General features: G+C 38.9%; 2 protein-coding genes across 5 annotated transcripts; one reads left to right on the top strand and one right to left on the bottom strand.

The window, feature by feature from the left end:
• The first annotated feature begins 2,907 nt into the window (after positions 1-2,907).
• LOC113780980 (asparagine--tRNA ligase, chloroplastic/mitochondrial) lies at positions 2,908-9,732 on the top strand. Of its 4 annotated transcripts, none has more exons than XM_027326785.1 (15): positions 2,908-3,369; positions 3,676-3,744; positions 3,893-4,003; positions 4,299-4,403; positions 5,472-5,609; positions 6,205-6,285; positions 6,785-6,862; positions 7,019-7,087; positions 7,214-7,288; positions 7,411-7,494; positions 7,670-7,756; positions 8,017-8,112; positions 8,205-8,279; positions 8,826-8,952; positions 9,319-9,732. In XM_027326785.1, exons 1-15 carry the CDS (start codon positions 2,953-2,955, stop codon positions 9,432-9,434), a joined length of 1,728 nt encoding a protein of 575 aa, XP_027182586.1. In that variant the 5' UTR covers positions 2,908-2,952; the 3' UTR covers positions 9,435-9,732. The 4 variants fall into 4 exon arrangements, with proteins under 4 accessions (XP_027182586.1, XP_027182585.1, XP_027182588.1 ...); XM_027326784.1 differs by having other exon boundaries at positions 7,181-7,288; XM_027326787.1 differs by lacking the exon at positions 7,411-7,494.
• A 1,244-nt stretch (positions 9,733-10,976) lies between these two features.
• LOC113779222 (protein transport protein SEC16B homolog) lies at positions 10,977-18,958 on the bottom strand. The gene is made up of 13 exons (XM_027324748.1): positions 16,515-18,958; positions 16,105-16,425; positions 14,624-14,752; positions 14,429-14,551; positions 14,139-14,309; positions 13,808-13,933; positions 13,553-13,687; positions 13,307-13,434; positions 13,115-13,223; positions 12,729-13,043; positions 12,451-12,603; positions 12,039-12,331; positions 10,977-11,906 (listed from the first exon to the last, which is right to left on the bottom strand). Exons 1-13 carry the CDS (start codon positions 18,462-18,464, stop codon positions 11,396-11,398), a joined length of 4,464 nt encoding a protein of 1,487 aa, XP_027180549.1. The 5' UTR covers positions 18,465-18,958; the 3' UTR covers positions 10,977-11,395.
• Between the last annotated feature and the right edge of the window lie 1,095 nt (positions 18,959-20,053).

Raw genomic sequence — 20,053 nt, 5'->3', positions numbered from 1 at the left:
TAAGCTAGGACCAAAGTTACCCAAAGGAGTGCTACTTGTGGGACTTCCAGGAACCGGGAAAACATTACTAGCCCGTGCAGTGGCTGGAGAAGCAGGAGTACCATTTTTTTCAGTTTCTGCCAGTGAATTTGTTGAGTTATTCGTTGGAAGAGGAGCAGCACGTATTAGAGATGCCACCTGTATTTGCAGGATGCTCTGGAGTATAAGAAGAGAGTGCGACAGCAGGCAAAGCAATACCCACCTCTTATCTAAATAGCTTGCGCATTTTGGTTCTTGATGATTGTTTCAGTTGTTTTGATAATTACATCAAACCAAACAGTGAACCTGCCCAAATTGCTTACTTGCTTCAACGCACGAGTGCAACTCCTACAATTGTTCTTGCCTTTTTTCCTTTTTTTTTGTTTGGGGGGTGGGGGTGTATTATCACAACTGCATAATGAATCTTTGTGGTACAACTATTTAATAAATTTTTTTTTGGTCAACGCGATGGTTACTCCACTTTGCGGACAATCATATGCCACGGCTCTTAAACAGGACAGATTGCAAAGAAGAAAATGGTTGATTACCATTCCAGCAAACATACAGCCAAGACTCCACAAGTCCAGTGAGTAATCATAGTCTTGCAAATCAACAAGAAGTTCAGGCCCTTTAAAGTATCTGCAAAGTAAACGGTAAAATAATTAAATAAGCTTAATGCAGATGAAAATGAGTACTTTCAAGGTAGGGATTACAAACAAAATGATAATTTAGAGCCATTAATAGCCTGCAAAATTTCAAGGATGTAATATTTCTGAGGACCTTTGCCCCCTCACACTTTGAAAATGGAACTTGGGATTGCGGTGGAAACTGTCCTAGGACCAGGCCTTACAAGAGAAATGAAGCCGTCTTAGAGGGATATAATTTAGAGTTGTACAAGATCCAATTAGAGGAACTTAGAATTGCGCAGGAAGGAGGAGGAAGGAAACGAGGATTGAGGTTTAGGTTATTTGATGCAACGAAAGCTATGCTGCTGAGACCGGATGGTCACCCCAGCGTGTATGGCCATTTGCCAGATCAGAAGTTGGAGTTGCCACATTGAGTAGGTTTATTGATGCTCTTTTCAGAATGCTTTATAAATTTTCCTCATTTCTTAAGCAATCAATTAACCTCAATGGGCATTGCCCACGCCTACTAGTATATATATATATATATATATATATATATATATATATGAGCAAATTATCTGGTTGGCCACTAAACTTTTGCAATCGTTGAGTTTTGGTTACTCAACTATTAAAAGTCTGGTTTTGGCCACTAAACTGTATAAAGTTAAGATTCAGGGCCATTCTGTTAGATTTAGTAGTTAACTTTATCTGATTTGTCTATCCGCACAATTTTCAAGACAAAAGAAAGGGTTAATTTAGGAAGTTCAATATGCATCTTCTTCTTCTTATTGTATAAACCTAAAAAAGGCAGGGTGCCAGAGAAACTATAAGGGAGAAGGAAATGGAAGAAACCCAGCTTGGATTAGAGGAAGTAGGACCAAACTCAATACCACCAAGAGCCGTGCCAGTAAGTTCCATTTCCCCATAGAAGGTTTTCTGGAATGAACCCTAAGTTGCTAATCCCTTAGGGGAGTAGTGAAGATCCTTGGATTAAGGCCAGTGTAATTTGGGGCATGGAGGTTGGGAGTTCTTGGGAATGGGTTGTTGCCCCTCTCTGCAATTACGCTGCTGCCGACGATTTCATTTCAATGCAAACAAACAACCCTGTACACCTCTTGAGGTTTCTGAAATTATTCTTTTTATCTTTTGATACTACTCTGTACAGTTTCAATAGCAGATCGGGAATATCTTATCAAAGCAACCGAAGGACCTGTGCTTAACTTCGACCATCCATAGCCATCTCCTCCCTCGAGTCTGCCTTTCATTCTGGTTACCTCCCTCTCCTCTACTTTCCAAATTTCAGCACCACCACCCGTTGCATATGATATGAAAGCCTTCTTGTCTTCTTTGGCCTTTTTATTTTTTCCTTCTCCTTCTCTTGAATCTCTGCCACCCACTTGCTGAGTCTTTGAGCCATGGGGAGATTCGTTCGATTGAGGCAGTTTAATTTGGGGTAGGGAGGTTGGGATCTCCTCCATCGAGTCTGCCTTTCATTCTGGTTACCTCCTTCTCCTCTCCTCTCCAAATTTCAGCACCACTACCTGTTGCATATGATATGAAAGCCTTCTCGTCTTCTTTGGCCTTTTTATTTTTTCCTTCTTCTTCTCTTGAATCTCTGCCACCCACTTGCTGAGTCTTTGAGCCATGGGGAGATTCCTTCGATTGAGGCAGTTTAATTTGGGATAGGGAGGTTGGGATCTCCTCCCTCGAGTCTGCCTTTCATTCTGGTTACCTCCTTCTCCTCTCCTCTCCAAATTTCAGCACCACCACCTGTTGCATATGATATGAAAGCCTTCTCGTCTTCTTTGGCCTTTTTATTTTTTCCTTCTTCTTCTCTTGAATCTCTGCCACCCACTTGTTGAGTCTTTGAGCCATGGGCAGATTCCTTCGATTGAGGCAGTGTAATTTGGGGCAGGGAGGTTGGGAGTTTTTGGGAACAGGTTGATGACTCTCTCTGCCATCCAGAAGATGCATGTTGAACTTCCTAAATTGACCCTAGCATTTGTATTGGAAATCGTGCGGACAGACAGCATTTGTCTACTTAACGGCTAAATGTAACAGAATGACCTCGCGTCATACTTTTATACAGTTTAGTGACCAAAATCAGACTTTTAATAGTTGAGTGACCAAAACTCGACGATTGCAAAAGTTTAATGGCCAACCGGATAATTTGCTCTATATATATACACACACATATGTATATGTATAAAAGATACGTAAGAAAAAAGCAAAAAATACCAAGGGGATAACAATTAATAATAGAAATTACCGGTGGCTACAGAGAGAGCTCAAACTTAGCTGTAAGCAAATGGCTGTGGCGCTCTCACCGGCGGCTACTTCTCTCCGCCTGAAATCTTTCACCGCCGTCCGTTTCTTCTCTTTTTACCGGAAAACACCGAAAACCCACCTAACCCCCGCATTCCACTTCCCTCTCAAGCCCTCTACTTCCAACTCCACTCCATTTCTTCCCTTGCACTATTGCCGTACAAGAAGCTTCTGCTCTGTAATCTCCGCTGCTGTTTCTTCCGGCGAAGCCACAAAGACTGAAACTTTTGAGAAAAATGAACTCCAAAAAGGCGAAATAGTTGGGGAGTTTCGAAAAAGATTGAGAATTGTTGATATCAAAGGTGGCCCCGATGAAGGGCTGAATAGATTGGATGAGACTTTGGTTGTCAGGGGTTGGGTCAGGACTTTTCGTGCTCAGAGCAGCATCATTTTTATTGAGGTAATTCGGTCTTAATGACTGATATGTTCACGAGTAAAGGGGTTTCAAGAAAAGAATAAAAATGACCTTAAAACGTTTGTATTTTGAGCGCATACATGTGAAATATAGAGTTCCATATCAAGAGATTTTAATTTTTATTTAATCTTTTGCATCTTATCAAAGTTCAGATATTTTAGGGGAAAGTTTTCATTTTTTAATCATCGTATTTGTTACTGTTATGCTAATGTTAAGCTTCAGTTTACTGTATTTTGGGTTTGGATTGTGTGTTAGTATTTCGTTTGAGTATTAATACGCGGGTTTGTGCAGGTCAATGATGGATCTTGTCTTTCAAATTTGCAATGCGTGATGAGTTCTGATGCTGAGGGTTATGATCAGGTACTTTATCTCAGGGAGAAGCTCTTGTAATAGTAGTTTTCCTTCGTTCGTATGAAACTTGAAGAGTGAGGTGATCGGTGACTAGGCAGTCGAGACATTTATTGTCCAAATCATGGTCAGTGCTCATGAATTTTGACATGTCTGCCAGATAGAAAGTGGCTTGATCTCAACTGGTGCATCACTATTGGTCCAAGGTGTTCTGGTAAAGAGCCAAGGCTCAAAGCAGAAAGTAGAGCTGAAAGTTGAAAAACTTATTCTGGTAAAATATTTATTTCCTTCTTGTTAACTTATTTGATATCCAGTTGATCTGCAGATGGCCTTTGTTCTAAAAGTATTGATGATTACTCCATTAAGTTTTGCGAGTGGAATTCTATCTTAAAAAAATGAGCATTGCTCTTGCGCTAGATAAATTGGTCAGCTTACGTCTGCCTTAGGATTTTATTCACACGTGACTGGAGGCATAATAGGCATGCTGCCTTGGAAGAGTCTTTCCCAGTACTAAATTTCGTTGTAATGGTTATGTAACTACTACTTCTGTGTACCTGTTCTCATAGGTTGGGACAAGTGATCCTTCCTTCCCCATTCAAAAGAAAAGGGTCAGCAGAGAATTTTTGAGAACCAAGGCTCATCTTCGTCCTAGAACAAACACTTTTGGTGCGGTATGATTTGGCTTTTTGTTTTAGTTGTATTTTGATTCTGCTGCGCCATAAGTGCATTTAATATCTCTGAGCAATGTTTTTTATTTTTATTTTTTCCTCTCAACAAGCGGAAGTTGTTCAGTAAAGCTATATGCTTAATGTGTCGACTTTGAATATGCCTGATCTCAGTCTCATTCTGGTTTGGGAAATGGGTACTTTTGAAAAGAGAGATTTAACTTGGATTGTCAGAGACAGTATCATTGGATATCATATGTTGATTTTGTGCTGTGATTTTCATACCCTTTCTGATCCTCAATATATGTCTGGGTTGAGAACTGGATTTTAATTTATTTTTCTTAGAATTTCTTTCATGTCATTTAGGCCTTTTGGTTTGTAATTAGAATTTTATATATTTTTCATCTTATACTTTCAGCTATTAAGCCCATGTTATTTCTGGTTTAGACTATCAGTCATAGATTTGATTATTTCATTATGTTATGTTCTGCCTTATTATTTCAATAGTTGCATTCCACTTCTGCCATAAAGCAACATTACTCTGTATTTAGACATATTAGATCAACAGTCCCTTTTCTGTAGTTGAACCTCTTTTTTTGGTCATTATTTGTTTTTCTTCCATGCTTGTGTTATGATGAGGGTAAGGGAGGATAAAATGAGTAACAAGATTTGAGTAACTGAAATTGCTGAAGATGTGCAGGGTTTTGTTCTAATAACTCTTGATCTTAGTTCTTTGCCTAAATCTATGTTTCCTTGGGATGCTTTTTTCTGGGCTAATCTTTTTGCTTCAGGGAATGGAGTTTGTTAGCTAAGGGACTGCTGCTTAATAAATGGAGAACTGAGTTGATTTCAATTTTGACTTCCGCTCAATTTTCTATCCTAATTTCTCTGCTTTCCTACTCAAACAAATGTTCTGGATCAGAAGTTTTGTTTCTTTCCATACTTTCATATGCGTAAATTTGAGGTCCGCCGGTAGTTAATTGTGCTACTTTCACACATTTTGTATTCAACAACTCTATTGGATTTATTTGGTTGACTGGATGCCTGTGAATTTTATGTTTGAGTTGCTTTTAGGTTGCGAGGGTGAGAAATGCTTTGGCTTATGCCACACACAAGTTTTTTCAAGAGAACGGATTTGTCTGGGTGTCCAGTCCAATCATCACTGCTTCGGACTGTGAAGGAGCTGGTGAGCAGTTTTGCGTCACTACCCTGGTATGCTCTTTCTGGAGCTGATGTTTCTTTTTATATGCATCCGGTTGTAAGGTCGAAGACCACAGGTTAAATTATGTTGAGCTCTGCCTCTTTTTACTTGCCATTCAACCTGCATAGGACTGTACTTAAGTTTACTGGCTTTGTTTCTCTCTTTCCTGCTTGGCATTTGTATCTGGTTCTCTTATCATTATTGGAGACTACATATTTGAACTCCTTAGCTTTCATTCTTCCTCTTGTCCACAATGCTGTGAGGAGTTGGTGAAAGCATTATGGTAGGGGATTTTTGGTCATTTGGAATTCTTTGTTTGCGTAAACTTCGATGGTTTCTTAATTGGAATTGTCTTCTTTTCTTCCTTGTTATAATCTTTTCTTTTTTATTGTTATCATGTCTGAGTGCTATCTCTCTGACCTTTCTTCCATTCTCTAAAGAGGGATCTTTGATGTGTTAGATGATTCTTTAATTTCCTTCACCAGTGCATTATAAATTTTTATTCTGCCCTTGAATTGTGTTTTATTGGGTTTGATACTTGAGATTTTTGCTGTTTGTAGTATTTTTAAAGTTTTGCATCTAAAATGTTACTTTACACGGGAACAGATTCCTAGTTCCAGAGAAACCACAGATTCTCCAGTGGCTGCAATTCCAAGAACTGAAGATGGTTCTGTTGATTGGTCTCAAGTGAGTACAGAAAAAGTCTATGTTTTGGTTCTTTCAATCATTAGATGGATTTTCTGATACATCTATATTTTGCACATTGGCCTATAGAAGGTGTATTTTAAAAAGTTCGGGACGGATGAGAATCGGGTGTGGTCTAATGGTCAAAGTGAATTTTTAACCAGATTGTTTAAAGTTTGTTTGGACTGTTTCTTTGGCTTTTTTTTTTTTATTAATTGCTGAATGATAGGTTATGACAGGAAACTCTCGAGTCCTAATTTTTCTTCCCTTCTCTTAGGTTTGTGATGTGGCCCTTTGCGTGTTTTGCCTCTTTGCATTTTTAAGTTCTATATTTGTTTTTGGGGTTTTTGGCTGTTGCAAAATGGGTGTTTGGTGAGGAGGTATGATTTATCTATTTAGGAAATTTGCTTGAGTAGAGCTGTCAATTAAATACAATAGTTTGGATGCATCTCAAATTAGTTATTTGCTTTTTCTTTTTTTTTTTTGATTTTGTTTATGACAGGACTTCTTTGGAAAACCAGCATTCTTGACAGTATCAGGGCAACTGAATGGTGAAACTTATGCAACGGCTCTTTCTGATGTACGTCCTCTTTTTTAAGACTCCTCTAGTTGATGAGCTATTGGTCTTTCTTTATTTTTCCCCTTTAGTAATTCTGTTCTGAAGAGCATCTGGTGAATGTTGCATGTTCTGCTTTGTGCATTTTGACTCGAAATTAAGTAATGTACTTTCTGGCAGGTCTATACATTTGGCCCCACATTTAGAGCTGAAAATTCTAACACTTCTAGACACTTGGCTGAATTCTGGGTATGTTGAGGCTGCTACTGTTTCTCGTGCTTCAATTCATGTACTTTTTTACCTTGGGAGAAATTAATGGTATATGGTTGAGGTAACTGACAGCTAAACGCTAAAACTGATTCCTCCATTTCTAAGATGATTGAACCAGAACTGGCATTTGCTGATTTAGATGATGACATGGCCTGTGCAACTGCCTATCTCCAGTATGTAGTATGTTACTTTTCATATCTATTCTAGACTTTTATGCAACAACTATTTTTTGCACTTGTTCTCTTTTGCTGTTGATTTTTCTATATTGGACTTGTGAATTAGTATAATACTCTTCATTGAAGGTGCAATATATTCTAGAGAATTGCAAGGAAGATATGGATTTCTTCAACACATGGATAGAAAAAGGAATCATCAGTCGACTAAGTGTATGAACTATTGGCTATTCTGGGCACTTTTTTTTTTAATAAAAATTCAAAATTGTCTATCAACGAATAATGAAAGCACATGGCTAATATTTTGTTGAAGAAATTCATTTCAAGATTGTAGACATGTTTTTGCTTTGCCATGAAATTACTTTTTCTTATTTTTTTTGTCCAACAGGATGTTGTTGAGAAAAGTTTTGTGCAGCTGACATATACTGATGCCATTGACCTTCTATTAAAAGCGAAGAAGAAATTTGAATTTCCGGTACTCATCCCACCTTACCAGTCTTTGCTGTGTCTTAGACTTGTCTATTAGTCTTCCTATCTTGGACATGCCATGCTGCCAGTTGAAATTTGTGATATGCCGAAATACTGATATTATGAAGTTATTGTTACGAATCTGATCGTTACAATTCACTTTCTAAAACAATTCATTTGCAAAGATTGTATCATATCATTGACTACTTAGACAGCTCTCGACTGAGATCTGATTATCATAACTATGCATCAGTTCTGCATTGACAGGTGAAATGGGGATGTGATTTGCAAAGTGAACATGAGCGTTATATCACTGAAGTGGCATTTGGTGGATGCCCTGTCATTATTAGAGACTATCCAAAGGCACGTTTATTTGCCTGATCTGTAAGGGTTGTAAGTTATGCTGCCAATAGAAGCATTAAGAACTTAAGTTGACTTTGAGAAATAACTTTCAGGAGATTAAGGCATTCTACATGCGGGAAAATGACGATGAGAAGACAGTTGCAGCCATGGACATGCTGGTTCCTCGGGTATTCTGTGTTTTTTTTCTTTTCTTGGTAGCGACTTGCAGAAGAAATAGGTTGATGTATATATAGGCTTAAATTACTCACCAGCTGAATTAGACTCATTTGGAAGTTGGATCTTTCTGAAATGCTATATCCATTCTGAAGGCCCCTATGTGGCATAGTACATCATCTTGTTACCTGTAATGAAACTTGCATTGCATATTGCATATGGTGTGTGAGATGGGTCACTATGGGTTGATTGATCTGTTGCAAACTTCTGTTCTTGTAGAGTTCAACCTATCATGCAATTTTTCCTAGCTAGCGATTAGAATTATCTTTTAGATTGAAAAATGGGGAAAAGAAAAAAGGAAATTGAAGGTACCCTTTGCAAGCATTATGCTTTGCTAATTCATTTGGATCAGGTCATCCTTTTCCTGGGTCATATGTTTCCTTGGTTGCTTTAGTATAGGAGTTGACAAGTAAATTTAAAATGAAATGACCTTTATAGTTACTGCTGGGAAACATTTTCTGCAATACTAATTGCTGGGGAAAAATACTTGTGTTTATCAGGTTGGTGAGCTTATTGGTGGAAGCCAAAGGGAGGAACGCCTTGAGCATTTGGAAAAGCGGTTGGATGGCTTAAAGCTTAACAAAGAGAGCTACTGGTGGTATCTTGATCTGCGTCGTTATGGTTCAGGTGAGTCTTTCAATTTTCCTTTCATTTGACAAGCTCTGCAGATGCAGCTCATCTCACAACACCCCCCCCCCCCAAAAAAAACACCATTTTTTTTTTGTAATTGAATAAGGCCAACATTTTTTAGTTGTTCTTTTTCTCTTGTTATTCGTTTGTGATTAGTGAATCTTCCAAAGGGGGGGTTTGACTTGGGGTCTCAAATGGCAGATGATAACTTGCAGCTACTTGATTTTATCATTGATGTTCCAATACACTGCCTTATTAAATGCTGCATTAATCAGTTTGAAAGCTAGTTTTCAGGGTACCTTGTGGAGTTAATTTGAATGACCTTGACTAAACGTGCTGTTTTGTTCTTTAATTGCTTTTCAGTGCCGCATGCGGGGTTTGGCTTAGGTTTTGAAAGGTTAGTGCAATTTGCAACTGGTATTGATAATATAAGAGATGCAATACCTTTCCCACGAGCGCCTGGATCTGCTGAATTTTAGTGTCTCTGGCTTCAGAGATGCAGTAATTTTGATTCAACTTTGGTAGTCGGTACCCATCAAGGCTTATCCTCCCGAGTTTCGCATTGTATTTTGAATATAGAAGATTCAAGTTCAGATTCGAACGGTAAAAAATTTTGTTTCAAGTAGTTAGCAATTTGTTACACAAGGTTCATAACATAGTATATGCGATACCTGTCGTAAGTAGCTTTTCCCATTTGGAGGGGATTGTCATAGATCAGTCAATTGTTTAAATGTGATGATCTATTTTAGTCCACGATAAGTCAGATGCTTTGTGTTAGTCCACGATACTGCTGTCACTCTTTTCGTAATTTTCTTGCGATGATCTTCCTCTTGCATGCAAGAAGAGGAAGAGGAGGATGGTCTTCTTTTTCGTCCAACCTTGGCTGGCATCATCATCTCTTTTTTTGGCATATTGGCCCTTCGAAAAAGTTCTCCTTCACACCACCTACTTTTCATCGGTACTACGCAAAAACTTTCTGGGGTCTTGAATTTTTGCTACGAAAAGATACAAATTTGCAAACAAGAAAAATCATCCACCGCAATGGGTTTCGATGAAAAGCATTGCTTTGGGGGTGAGTGAATGAAGAGGATCTTGTAGCTGCTGTCATTTGTACTGCGTTGAAATCTTGTAAGCACATGAGGTGAGGGTCGTCTTCCAGTTCTGGGCTTTCCTGATATTGAAATTATTATTCATACCCTACTACTGTCCTTGTGATACTGAAATTATATTATTATTCTGATTGTAATTAAAAGCAAGGATCGAATCCTATTGCGATCTGTATATTCTTTTCTTGCTTTAATAAAGCATAGCACTTAATAGTTTATCAATCTAATATTTACAATTTAAGCATTTCCTAGTAAACATAAAAGATAAATAAATCAACTCTGAAGTTGATCTGTTCTTGCGATTGGTTTTTTTTTTTTTTTTTTATGGTCGTGAAATAAGCAAGACTATTCTCTGAAAGGAAAGATAACATGCAAAGAAGGGAAAAAATGAAGAATAAGGAGCTGTAGCTATCTCTATGCCAAAAGCCTTTGAGCAAACCACTGGAGTATCGTAGAGTTGAATTCTTAAAATTTTAGGCATGTTTTTAGACTGGAAACGATCAGATGCAATGCATTCTGTTGAGAAGTACTATGATTGATTGAAGGAATCTCTCAAATCTAACTCCAAAGAAAAATATGAGCTTTTTACTGCCACATCTTTTTCCCTTTATTTGTTTCCTAGTGCTGGATGGGAATGAGCGAAAGGCTACCTTCTAGAAAAGGCGATCCAATGCATGTCTCAAGCAACAATTCTCCCCAGCCCCCACGTCAAAAAGGACAAAGAAGTGAAACTAACCAAAAAACAAAAAACAACGGACACGGAGACTGATTTCACTTGTCATAAAACAATTAGAGACGTGCGGGCTGGTATTCTCACCCCAGGATCTTAAGCAAAATCAGTAGAAGTATATGCCAAGTACACCTCAAACCACCTAGTTGTTGAGCCGCTTGAATTTCTGATCTGAGACCCTATAATTGACTAACAAGAAAGCACCTTATTGTCAACTTAATACACTATCCTTTTCCCTTGAGAAGTTCACTTCTTGCTTCTTCAAGGGGCTCTTGAATAAATGAACAAATGACTGTACAGTGGTGTGCTCTTGCAATTTCTTTGAAATTTTATAAGAACACCAGCTCCTAAGATACCAGATTCCACGAGATAATATAACCTATGTCTAAACTATGGTAAACAGCTGACATACCCAAATGCTTTTTGACATACAACGAGGAGCTTTTCGAGGGTTTTCAGTATGAACTGCGAGGAAAAAGAAAATTATTTGATTCTCCGTATGGGCTTTCAATATAGCTCACTGCCATTCGGGAAAACATTTTCAGCAAGGCTGTGCGACGTAGTGGCTGAAGCAGCAAAACGCATTATGTACATCCTTGTTGCATCAGAGTTCGACTTCATGAAGCTCATCCCCAAAACTGCCACCACTTGCTGATGAGTGCATCAAGGAACCGCTCGGCATAAATGACGATGGCGGCATGCCTAATACCTCTCCTAGAGGTTTCACTGCAGCCCTCTGAGGAGGACTGGAGTTTCCTTCCAAACTTCCACTCCATGATGCTGTGCGCCGTGAAGGAGCTGAGAAGGATCCATTGGCACTTCTCACTTTGGTAGAGATGCTGCCCATGCTTCCAAATCTCTGCATATTCATGGAGGATGATGGTGCAGGGGAATGGAATGTATCATTTACAGCCGAGCTTGATGGTATCTCATTACTAATTGTAGTATCTTGAGTGTTCTCAGAACTGTTGTCAAATGTATCCTCAACGGAGGATACTGGTGTGGGAACAAAGAACTTTGCATTGGCACTGGCAGCAGGTCTAGTGGAAGAAATAGAAGGGGATTGGAACAAATTTGTTTGGTTCCCACCACCCTTGTTGAAGGTGTCGACATACCTGCCAAAGGGACCACAACAAAAATAAAATCAAATTGAATGCTTAGCTGAAGCGAGACCGAGAAGATGGTTTTCCAGGCTTCCAGCCTCAGAATTATTTTTGCTTGTTTACCAAATTCTAGACTTCAGTTACCTTGACCGAACACCCATCCGAGCACGTGCAGAGAATTGATTGGAGGTGGGTGGAAGCGGTGGAATTCCTGGACCTTGGTCCAAAGTTGGGCTTTTGAATTCTGGGCTTCCATTGCCAAGCGAACCTTCACTTTTTAGTGCAGTCTTGAGGTTGTAGTCAGATGTCCCATTCTGAAAAGCTGCAGTTGGCGGGGGAGGCAGGGCAGTTTCCTCTGGCGGAGGTTCAGCACCTTCCTCTACCCATCTCTTAAGTTTTTCATCGTAATAAAATTTATTTGTATCACCCAGCTTCGCCTAAACAATTAACAAAGGACATAGAGAACAATTTATATGCAAAAAATCAAGTGAAAATTTTCCCCATCACAGAGAAAATCAAAAGAACTTTACGAAACAGAATATCATGAACAACATACTTGGCGGCCTTGTCGCGGTCTTAAGACTAAACCTACAGTCTTCTGAAGAAGCTGCGAACCAAAACCAAAACGACTGAACCGGGATGTAACTCCACCTGCTGTTTCACCTTGTCCATTGGACAAACTCCTTCCCTTTGACGAATCAACCTGATCCTGTATGATTTAGCAAGATCTTATGCATTTTTATCTCCAGAAGCAATATTTTTGTCAAAACCAATTAAGCACCTAAAATTTAAATTCCAACTCTTTAGAATGTACACAGAAGTCAGCCAACAAACCTGTCTGGGACTTCTTCCAAAGTCAGGCTCTGAAACACTTCTGTTATGCATTGTCCTCCTATTACTATCACTTGCCCATTCACTTGTGGGCTCCATTGATCCTGAAGGGATCAATGAAGAAATTGCCATTGTTGATTGACTTGTAGAGACTCTAGGTCCAATCTGTTGATTGTACTCCGGACTTTGCATACTGCCACCTGGTGCATGAGGAACAGGAGGCGGCATACCCCCCACAACGCGATGGGCAGTAGAATCGAAGAGGTTGAGCAATTTTCCCACCAATTTTGTTGTGGCCAAGTTTGTGGAAAACCCTCCCTAGATTTAAGAGTTCAACATTAGTAACTATAATATATCTATAAGATGAAGACCCATGGATGGATAGGTACCTGTTGGTAACTTCTTATACGTTCCTCGAGAGATGACGCCAATTGTCTCAATGTCTCTACCTCAGGAGCACGACTAGTTTTGAGTGATTTTAAAACTGCTTGACAGTACCTGGATTAAAATTTATTCTTCTTAAGAAGACTAGAAGTAATGAATCAAAACTATTACTTAAAATTCAAAGCTTTCTTCCATACTTTAACGCATCTGATATCCTCCCAACTTCAGCCAACATGTGTGCATATGCGAGCTTATATGGTTGAAAAGGGTCAAGGATAAACTGAGAGTTTCCAAGTACCTTTGAGTACTCATATATCTCTGTCCTCTGTCCAGATGCAAAAAGTCAGTCAAATAAAACACAATCAATTGGTATTAGGTACCTGATTCAAAGAAGTTATATATCAAGCTGCGCATTTCATATTCATTAGACAGCTTAGTCGCACCTGAATAGCCTCTGGACTAGCATATGTTCGGGGATATTTCAAATGGTCTGCACCAACAAGACACAGCCTAGCCTTTTCTGAGTATGGCTCGAAGCTTGTTTCAGCAACTAAATAACATATGTGTGCAGCAACAACCTGAGTCATTTGTCATCCACAAGATGAAAAACCAAGCTCAGTAACATTGATACAAATTTAAAAAAATAATAATAATAAAGAAATAGAAGCCACACGGAGAAACAAGCTGGTCATACATACATCACTCTTTTCCTTCCACAGAGAATCTCCAAGATGAATAAGCACAAGTTCATCATCTTTTGTCCTATTGGCAGTTATAACAGCTAAGTTCTCTTCCCAGTCGTCCAACATGCCCTTAGCAGCAAACTAAAAATGCCAAAACAGAAAAATCAGGAATCTATGGAGTAAGAATACTTCAAGTCAGAATACTCAAATAACATAGATCTAAGATAGAATCGCAAGATACTAAGACCATCAGGTATCAGTATTTCCATTATATTTAATTGCAAAAACAGAATGAGCTTTTAGTCCCAAGAGAAAAATCAAAACTTCACATTCATAAATCCGATACCTGTGCAGGTTGTTGAGCTATATTTACAGCACCAGGCATGCTGCTATAAGCTGAGTCATCTGTGGAAAAAACAGCTGCTGGTTGTCCAGCAATTAGCAGGCACAAGGTCCGCAAAGGTGAGCCAGCCACTAATTGCCGAAGTGCCATTTGCTTCACTGTCTCAGCATAAAACTGCAAATAATATACACAGAGAAGAACAAATCTCAGACAGCATAAACTGCAAAGAATATAGATAGCGAAGAACCAATCTGAAATATCTCATATGGTAGACAGTGTCCAAGTGACAAAACCTGATCTCCAAGCTGTGCAGCAAGAATAAGGGCTGGACCCCATAACTGACCCTCTTGCGCACAATGCAGGGCCTCTTTTTTTCTCCCAGAAACCAAGAGACTTTGAACCTCAGAAGCAGTGGCCTAAACAAATATTGTGATCTATAAGTGCTTTGGATAAGTAATAATCACAACCACAAGGTACCACACACATACCCGCATTTGCCCTTCGGAAGGCAAATTTTGCAAGCAATGGGCAATCGCACCATAATTACTGAATTGAGCACCGAGCTTTTTGGCAGATGCAAAAAGGTTTGCAACTGCTGCTTCTGGAGTATCATTCTCCTGTTAATTTCAAAAGCCAAAAGAGCCAGAGAAGCCACGTAAATCTCAAGATGACACTAATGTAGCAAAAAGGCACAGGACCAATTCTCATAGACAACTTTATTAACTATAAGAGAAACAGCAATCCCCACAAGGCTCCCAGGAGATTAATCAGCTAGAGCTAAAGGAGCCAACAAATAGTTGCCTTGCACTTGTCAATCTCAAGGATTCTCATTTTAAGTTTTAACATCTAATCGGTGCACTGAATCACAACCAACCATCACCCACACAATAAAAATCCAGAAAGAAAAGACGAGAACATTCCATGGTCATCAATACTGTTTGGTACAGGTAAAAGACAATATGATTGTTTTCCATTGAAGAAACCTTCACATAAACTTCTGAAACACAACAGATAAAGATATGTCCTATGCATAATCTCCGAGATTAGCGAAGATAAGTTAATAACATCAAAAAAAGGGATTGAAATATTTTCAAAGACAGCAGCTGAATATGCCCAAACTGTGTTTCTTGAAAAACAACATGAGCATTATTAAAGAGGCTCTAGAGCATGACGTAAAGGGATGAGGTGGCCCAAATTGAAACCAAAGGCAGCTATAAGTCCTACAATCACCAGCAATGAAAGAGAAGGCATACCCCAAAATATCGGAGATCAAAGGAGGGAGAAAAAAAAAACTAAAACTAAAACAGAAAACTCATACTTCCAGGAAAATCAACCTGATTGGCTTCAAAACTGTAAGCAAGGAAATAAAGCCACTGAAAGTTGGGGGTAGGAGGAAAGAATTGAATAAGCAATGACTTTGAGAGGAAAAAACATGGTGGCTTCCCACCGTCCAAGTACATTGTGCTTACCATGAACTAGTTGCCTAACTGATAAAACCTAAAACAGTCACAAAATGGCGCCCAATATCATATTCTTTGCAGATAACTCAAAGCCAAGTACCCCTATTCTTCCAACATTCACCCTTTACCACCAGACCAGGATGTAATAGCATCTTTGACTTTTGAAAGTAGATACTTTATCTTTTTCAACCCCTGCCCCTTTTGAGACATTCAATAAACATCTAAATTCAGACTTTTTTCCTCAATCTTATCACAAATTATTATCCATTATTTTGACAACTCCAACTCAGGATTTTATTCATTAAACAGTTCAGAGAAACCGAAAACACAGGTTTCTGCTCGGTCCAAAGAAGTTTCACCACAAAAAGCAATTGAAACAAAACTAGCAGTAGTCCACCAACCACATTTCATGAAATATTATAGTCAACAGACATCGAAATGTAATGATTCTTTTCCCACAAATTCAATCAATATTAAATACTTTGTAACAAATCAAAATCAAGTTTTACCTTTGACAATGTATCGGCACCAAAAGGAGAACGTAGTTTTCCATAATGCTGACAGGCAATCTTTAGCAAAGACAGAAGCAGCCTCAAAGCTTCCCCTTTTTTGGAGTCCAAATCAGATGCATCAGAGATCCCAACTCTCTCATCAATCCATTTGTTTAACTCCTTGATACCACCACCCCCACCATGAAGTGGACCAGAGATGGAGTGTTGACAGAGAGAACGAAAGTAATCAGAAACACCAAATCCATGGACTGAAGCACCATCTTTCTCATTTACTACTTCCATCAAGTTAAGAATGGATATGGAGCTTCCTACAGGATTCTTTAAAGAGAATACACAAAAAACTTTGGTATCAGAGAAAGCATCATCAATCAACAGGAATTCAAAAAAAAAACTTTTATGCAGCTAACCTGGCTTCCATAAGATGAGCCTCCAATAGAATCAGTTCCTTTTGTCACAATAAGTTTCCCGCCAAAACCAAAAGTAACCAATGCATGTGGAGGACGGCCAGCAGATGACCTTCCAGCGGTCGGAGCATAAGAGAATTGATGGGTACCGTTAAACTGTTGCTGGGGGAAATTAACTGAATTCTGATTGGCAAAATACTCATCAGAGACATGCTTCTGTTCACTTTGCTCAATACTTGGCTGATAAAATTGCTGACTAAAATTAGGCGCATGACCAAAGTTTTTTGAGCCACCAACTGCTGAAAACTCTTTCTGACTTTGACTTCCTCTCTCATGATAAGGAATTGTTCCCCCATAATTGCTAGAGTTCTGTTGATTAACACGGTTGTTTCCCAAAACATTTGCGCCATAATGGTTCTTCAATTGTTGGTTTTGCCCATAACCTGTACTGGATTCAGGATTAACAGCAGTTCCATGCTGCCACATATTTGAATTTTGATGGTTGAAATGACCAAATGATCCAGCCCAGTTGTAATCTTGGCTTTGGGCAGCAAATCCTTCTGAAGTATAATTCAGGTTTTGCTTATATGTATCAAATGTCTTCTGATTGTCATACTGAGAGAAAGTATCTGTCATAGAGACATTCTGTTTATATGTATCAAATGTCTTCTGATCGTCGTACTGAGAGAGAGTATCTGTCATAGACACATTCTGCTTATGCTGATCTTGAGCTCCAGTAGTTGATTGAGAAGATGAAACATATGCATCCAACAATCGCCACTCTTGGGCATTTGTATCATAGTACCAACCAGGGTATTGAGGATCAAACACCATATGTGATGGGTACTCGTTTTTTACTTGTGATCCTTGATTCCACTCTGATGTAGTTCCACCCGTACTGCTCACGTGAGACACCTGATTCCAATTTGATTCAGCCCCAGTAGCATCATTGAGATATGATGTTTGATTCCAGTTGGTGACGCTCTCAGTCGTACCACTCTCAGCTACCGTTCCAGCAACAGACTGAGCAGTGTTCTGCAAGTAAGAAACCTCAGTCTTTCCATCAAAAGCAGTCCAATCACCAGCTGGGTTAGAGTCTGCAGTTCCCTGCATATTTACACCCGCATTGTAGCCATCCACCTGATACCACTGACCAGTAGTTGGATCAAACTTCCACCCAGGATATTGGTTTTCCCAGTATTGACTGCTATTTAGATCCTGCCCCTCTATACTTTTATGTGCAGCTGTACCATAATTATAACTATCTTGAAAATCCCCATAATTTGAGCTATCCAAATATGCAGATTCATGTTTTTCATTGGCAGATATACCCTTTATCTCATTATCAAAACTGTTCACCATATTGGCACTTGAATCGCCAGCATTCTCTCCCAACTCGGTGAAAAAATCTGAGTAGGATCCAAACCCATTACTATCATTCTGAGCCTGTTTGGTATTAAAGGCACTCCATTGCACCTCCTTCACACCCAAAGCTCCAGATCCGCCACTCTTACTAGAGGTGGTCGCATCAGACAAAACCTCAGTACCTACATTTTCATTATTTTCCTCAACTACACCTGCAAACTCAAATGAACTCGATGATTCCAAAACACCATTACTCTCCTCCACTACACCCTCCCCTTTAGCATCAATCTCAACAACTTCATTAACCACGCCATTCGGCTCACTCTCTAATTTCCCACCCAAATCATCTATTCCCATCTTTTTATCATTCTTATCACTATCATCTGCCTCATTTAGACTCAAATTCGCAAAGCCCTTAACCTCGTCAGACTCCTCCCCATCTGTGAAAACAGGCCCTGAGGCCGTGGAAGCCAACGATGACGTGGCAGTGACCTTAAGATCAACGTCATCGTCATCATCATTCACCAACTTATCAAAGAAATCCTCATCAGTCTGATCCTCCACTTGGAATGGAGGATTCGAAGCCATCAACTCAAACCGTAGAGAATACTTCTCACTAAAACAATAAAAAGAAATTCACCGCTACCAAAATTAAAACCCTATCAAATTCTAGCTAGTAATTTTTCCAGATCCAATTACAAAACCCACTTCGTCAAACCAAAATCGCCCTACTCGATCCAATCAAACTGCGAATCAAGTAAGATCTAGGGCTTTCAAATTCACCCCAAATTTCTGCTGTAATTCAATGCATCAGATGAAAAAATTCAACCGAAAATTCGTGCAAAAAAAATTGATTAAAACAACTTACAGATCGAGCTGCAAAATCCCTTGCCGATGCACATTAGACATAAAACTATACAAGTCCCCTAAATATAAGTATACACAGAAAGAGAGAGAAAGAGAGAAATAAAAAAAAATAACGATGAGAGAGAGAGAAACAGGGTGTACGTGAATAATAGAGAAGACAAACTCTCGATTTCGCGCACCAGAGGAAAGTCTCTCTGCTTTCTAGTCTCAAATCTCAATTCTCAACGACAACCTACCAAGGCCAAATTTGGCATTGTATTTAAATTTTCCTTATAATTCTCGATTATTATTATTATTAAAATTTATGGTTTTTGCTTTAGCTGGGGACGGTTTTTTTACTGTAATGTTAAGAAAATACGGTATTTCTATTGTTGTATTTTATCGTAATTTTATGGGATTTGGATAAATTACAATTTGTCTACATTTGCGGGCATTTATCGTTTAGTGTACTAGTGGGAATATTATTATTATTAGACCAAACCTGGCATGTGTTGTTACCTCACTGGACTGCTCCCTTTTTTTTTTTTTTTTTTTTAAACTCACGCACAGATCTTTTTGTAGAAGTATCCAAGCTTCCCAAAAGCAAGGATGTAAAAGGAAACTGGCACTATAAGATCATGCTTGGAAAAAATTTTATGTCAATCCCAAACAATTACTAGGTAGTTGGTCTCGAATCAATTGACACTTGATTTCATTTAACATGCCAAATGGACTTCACTTAACTTTGTGAATTAGCAAGCTAAGTTCTTATGTATCTACGTAGAGTTTATCTATTGATCCTGAATCGATTATGCCTCCATAAAATTTCTCTCTGTGGATATCCACAGACAACATCAAGCTTGGAATTCTGACCAGTACTTTATTTCTGCAAAGAAATTATATAAGGGTCACATGAGCAACCAGAAAATGAGAAGGAAATTTCATGTATCAGCAAGAATGAGTTTAGCTGTTCCCCATCCGTATTTGATTGGGGCAAGGAAAATTACTGTCCTTCGTACTGTAGTTATGATGGCTCCTTTTTCCCCCCCTCCAGTTGTTGAATAGAATATTGAAATTCACGTGAAAATTCAAGTGTATTCTTTTTTGTCAAGAAGTCAATTGACTTTTACTGACTAAACAAACCTAATCCCCAGAGCATACTCCAAAAGCCGGCAACTCTTGGAGCAGCCCCAGGAGACTTATCTACCCAACAAACCCCAACCCCCTCCCCGATGTGGGACTATAACTCACTCAACCACCCTGCTACTAAGAAAATTCAAGTGTATTCGAATATAGGGAAAGATGGGTTTAGACATATGAATGTCAGTAAT

The sequence above is a fragment of the Coffea eugenioides genome, chromosome 8, assembly GCF_003713205.1.
Source record: "Coffea eugenioides isolate CCC68of chromosome 8, Ceug_1.0, whole genome shotgun sequence".
Classification (NCBI taxonomy): domain Eukaryota; kingdom Viridiplantae; phylum Streptophyta; class Magnoliopsida; order Gentianales; family Rubiaceae; genus Coffea; species Coffea eugenioides.
The sequence above is the reverse complement of the archived record's forward strand: the minus strand, read 5'-3'. Positions and strand labels throughout refer to the sequence as shown.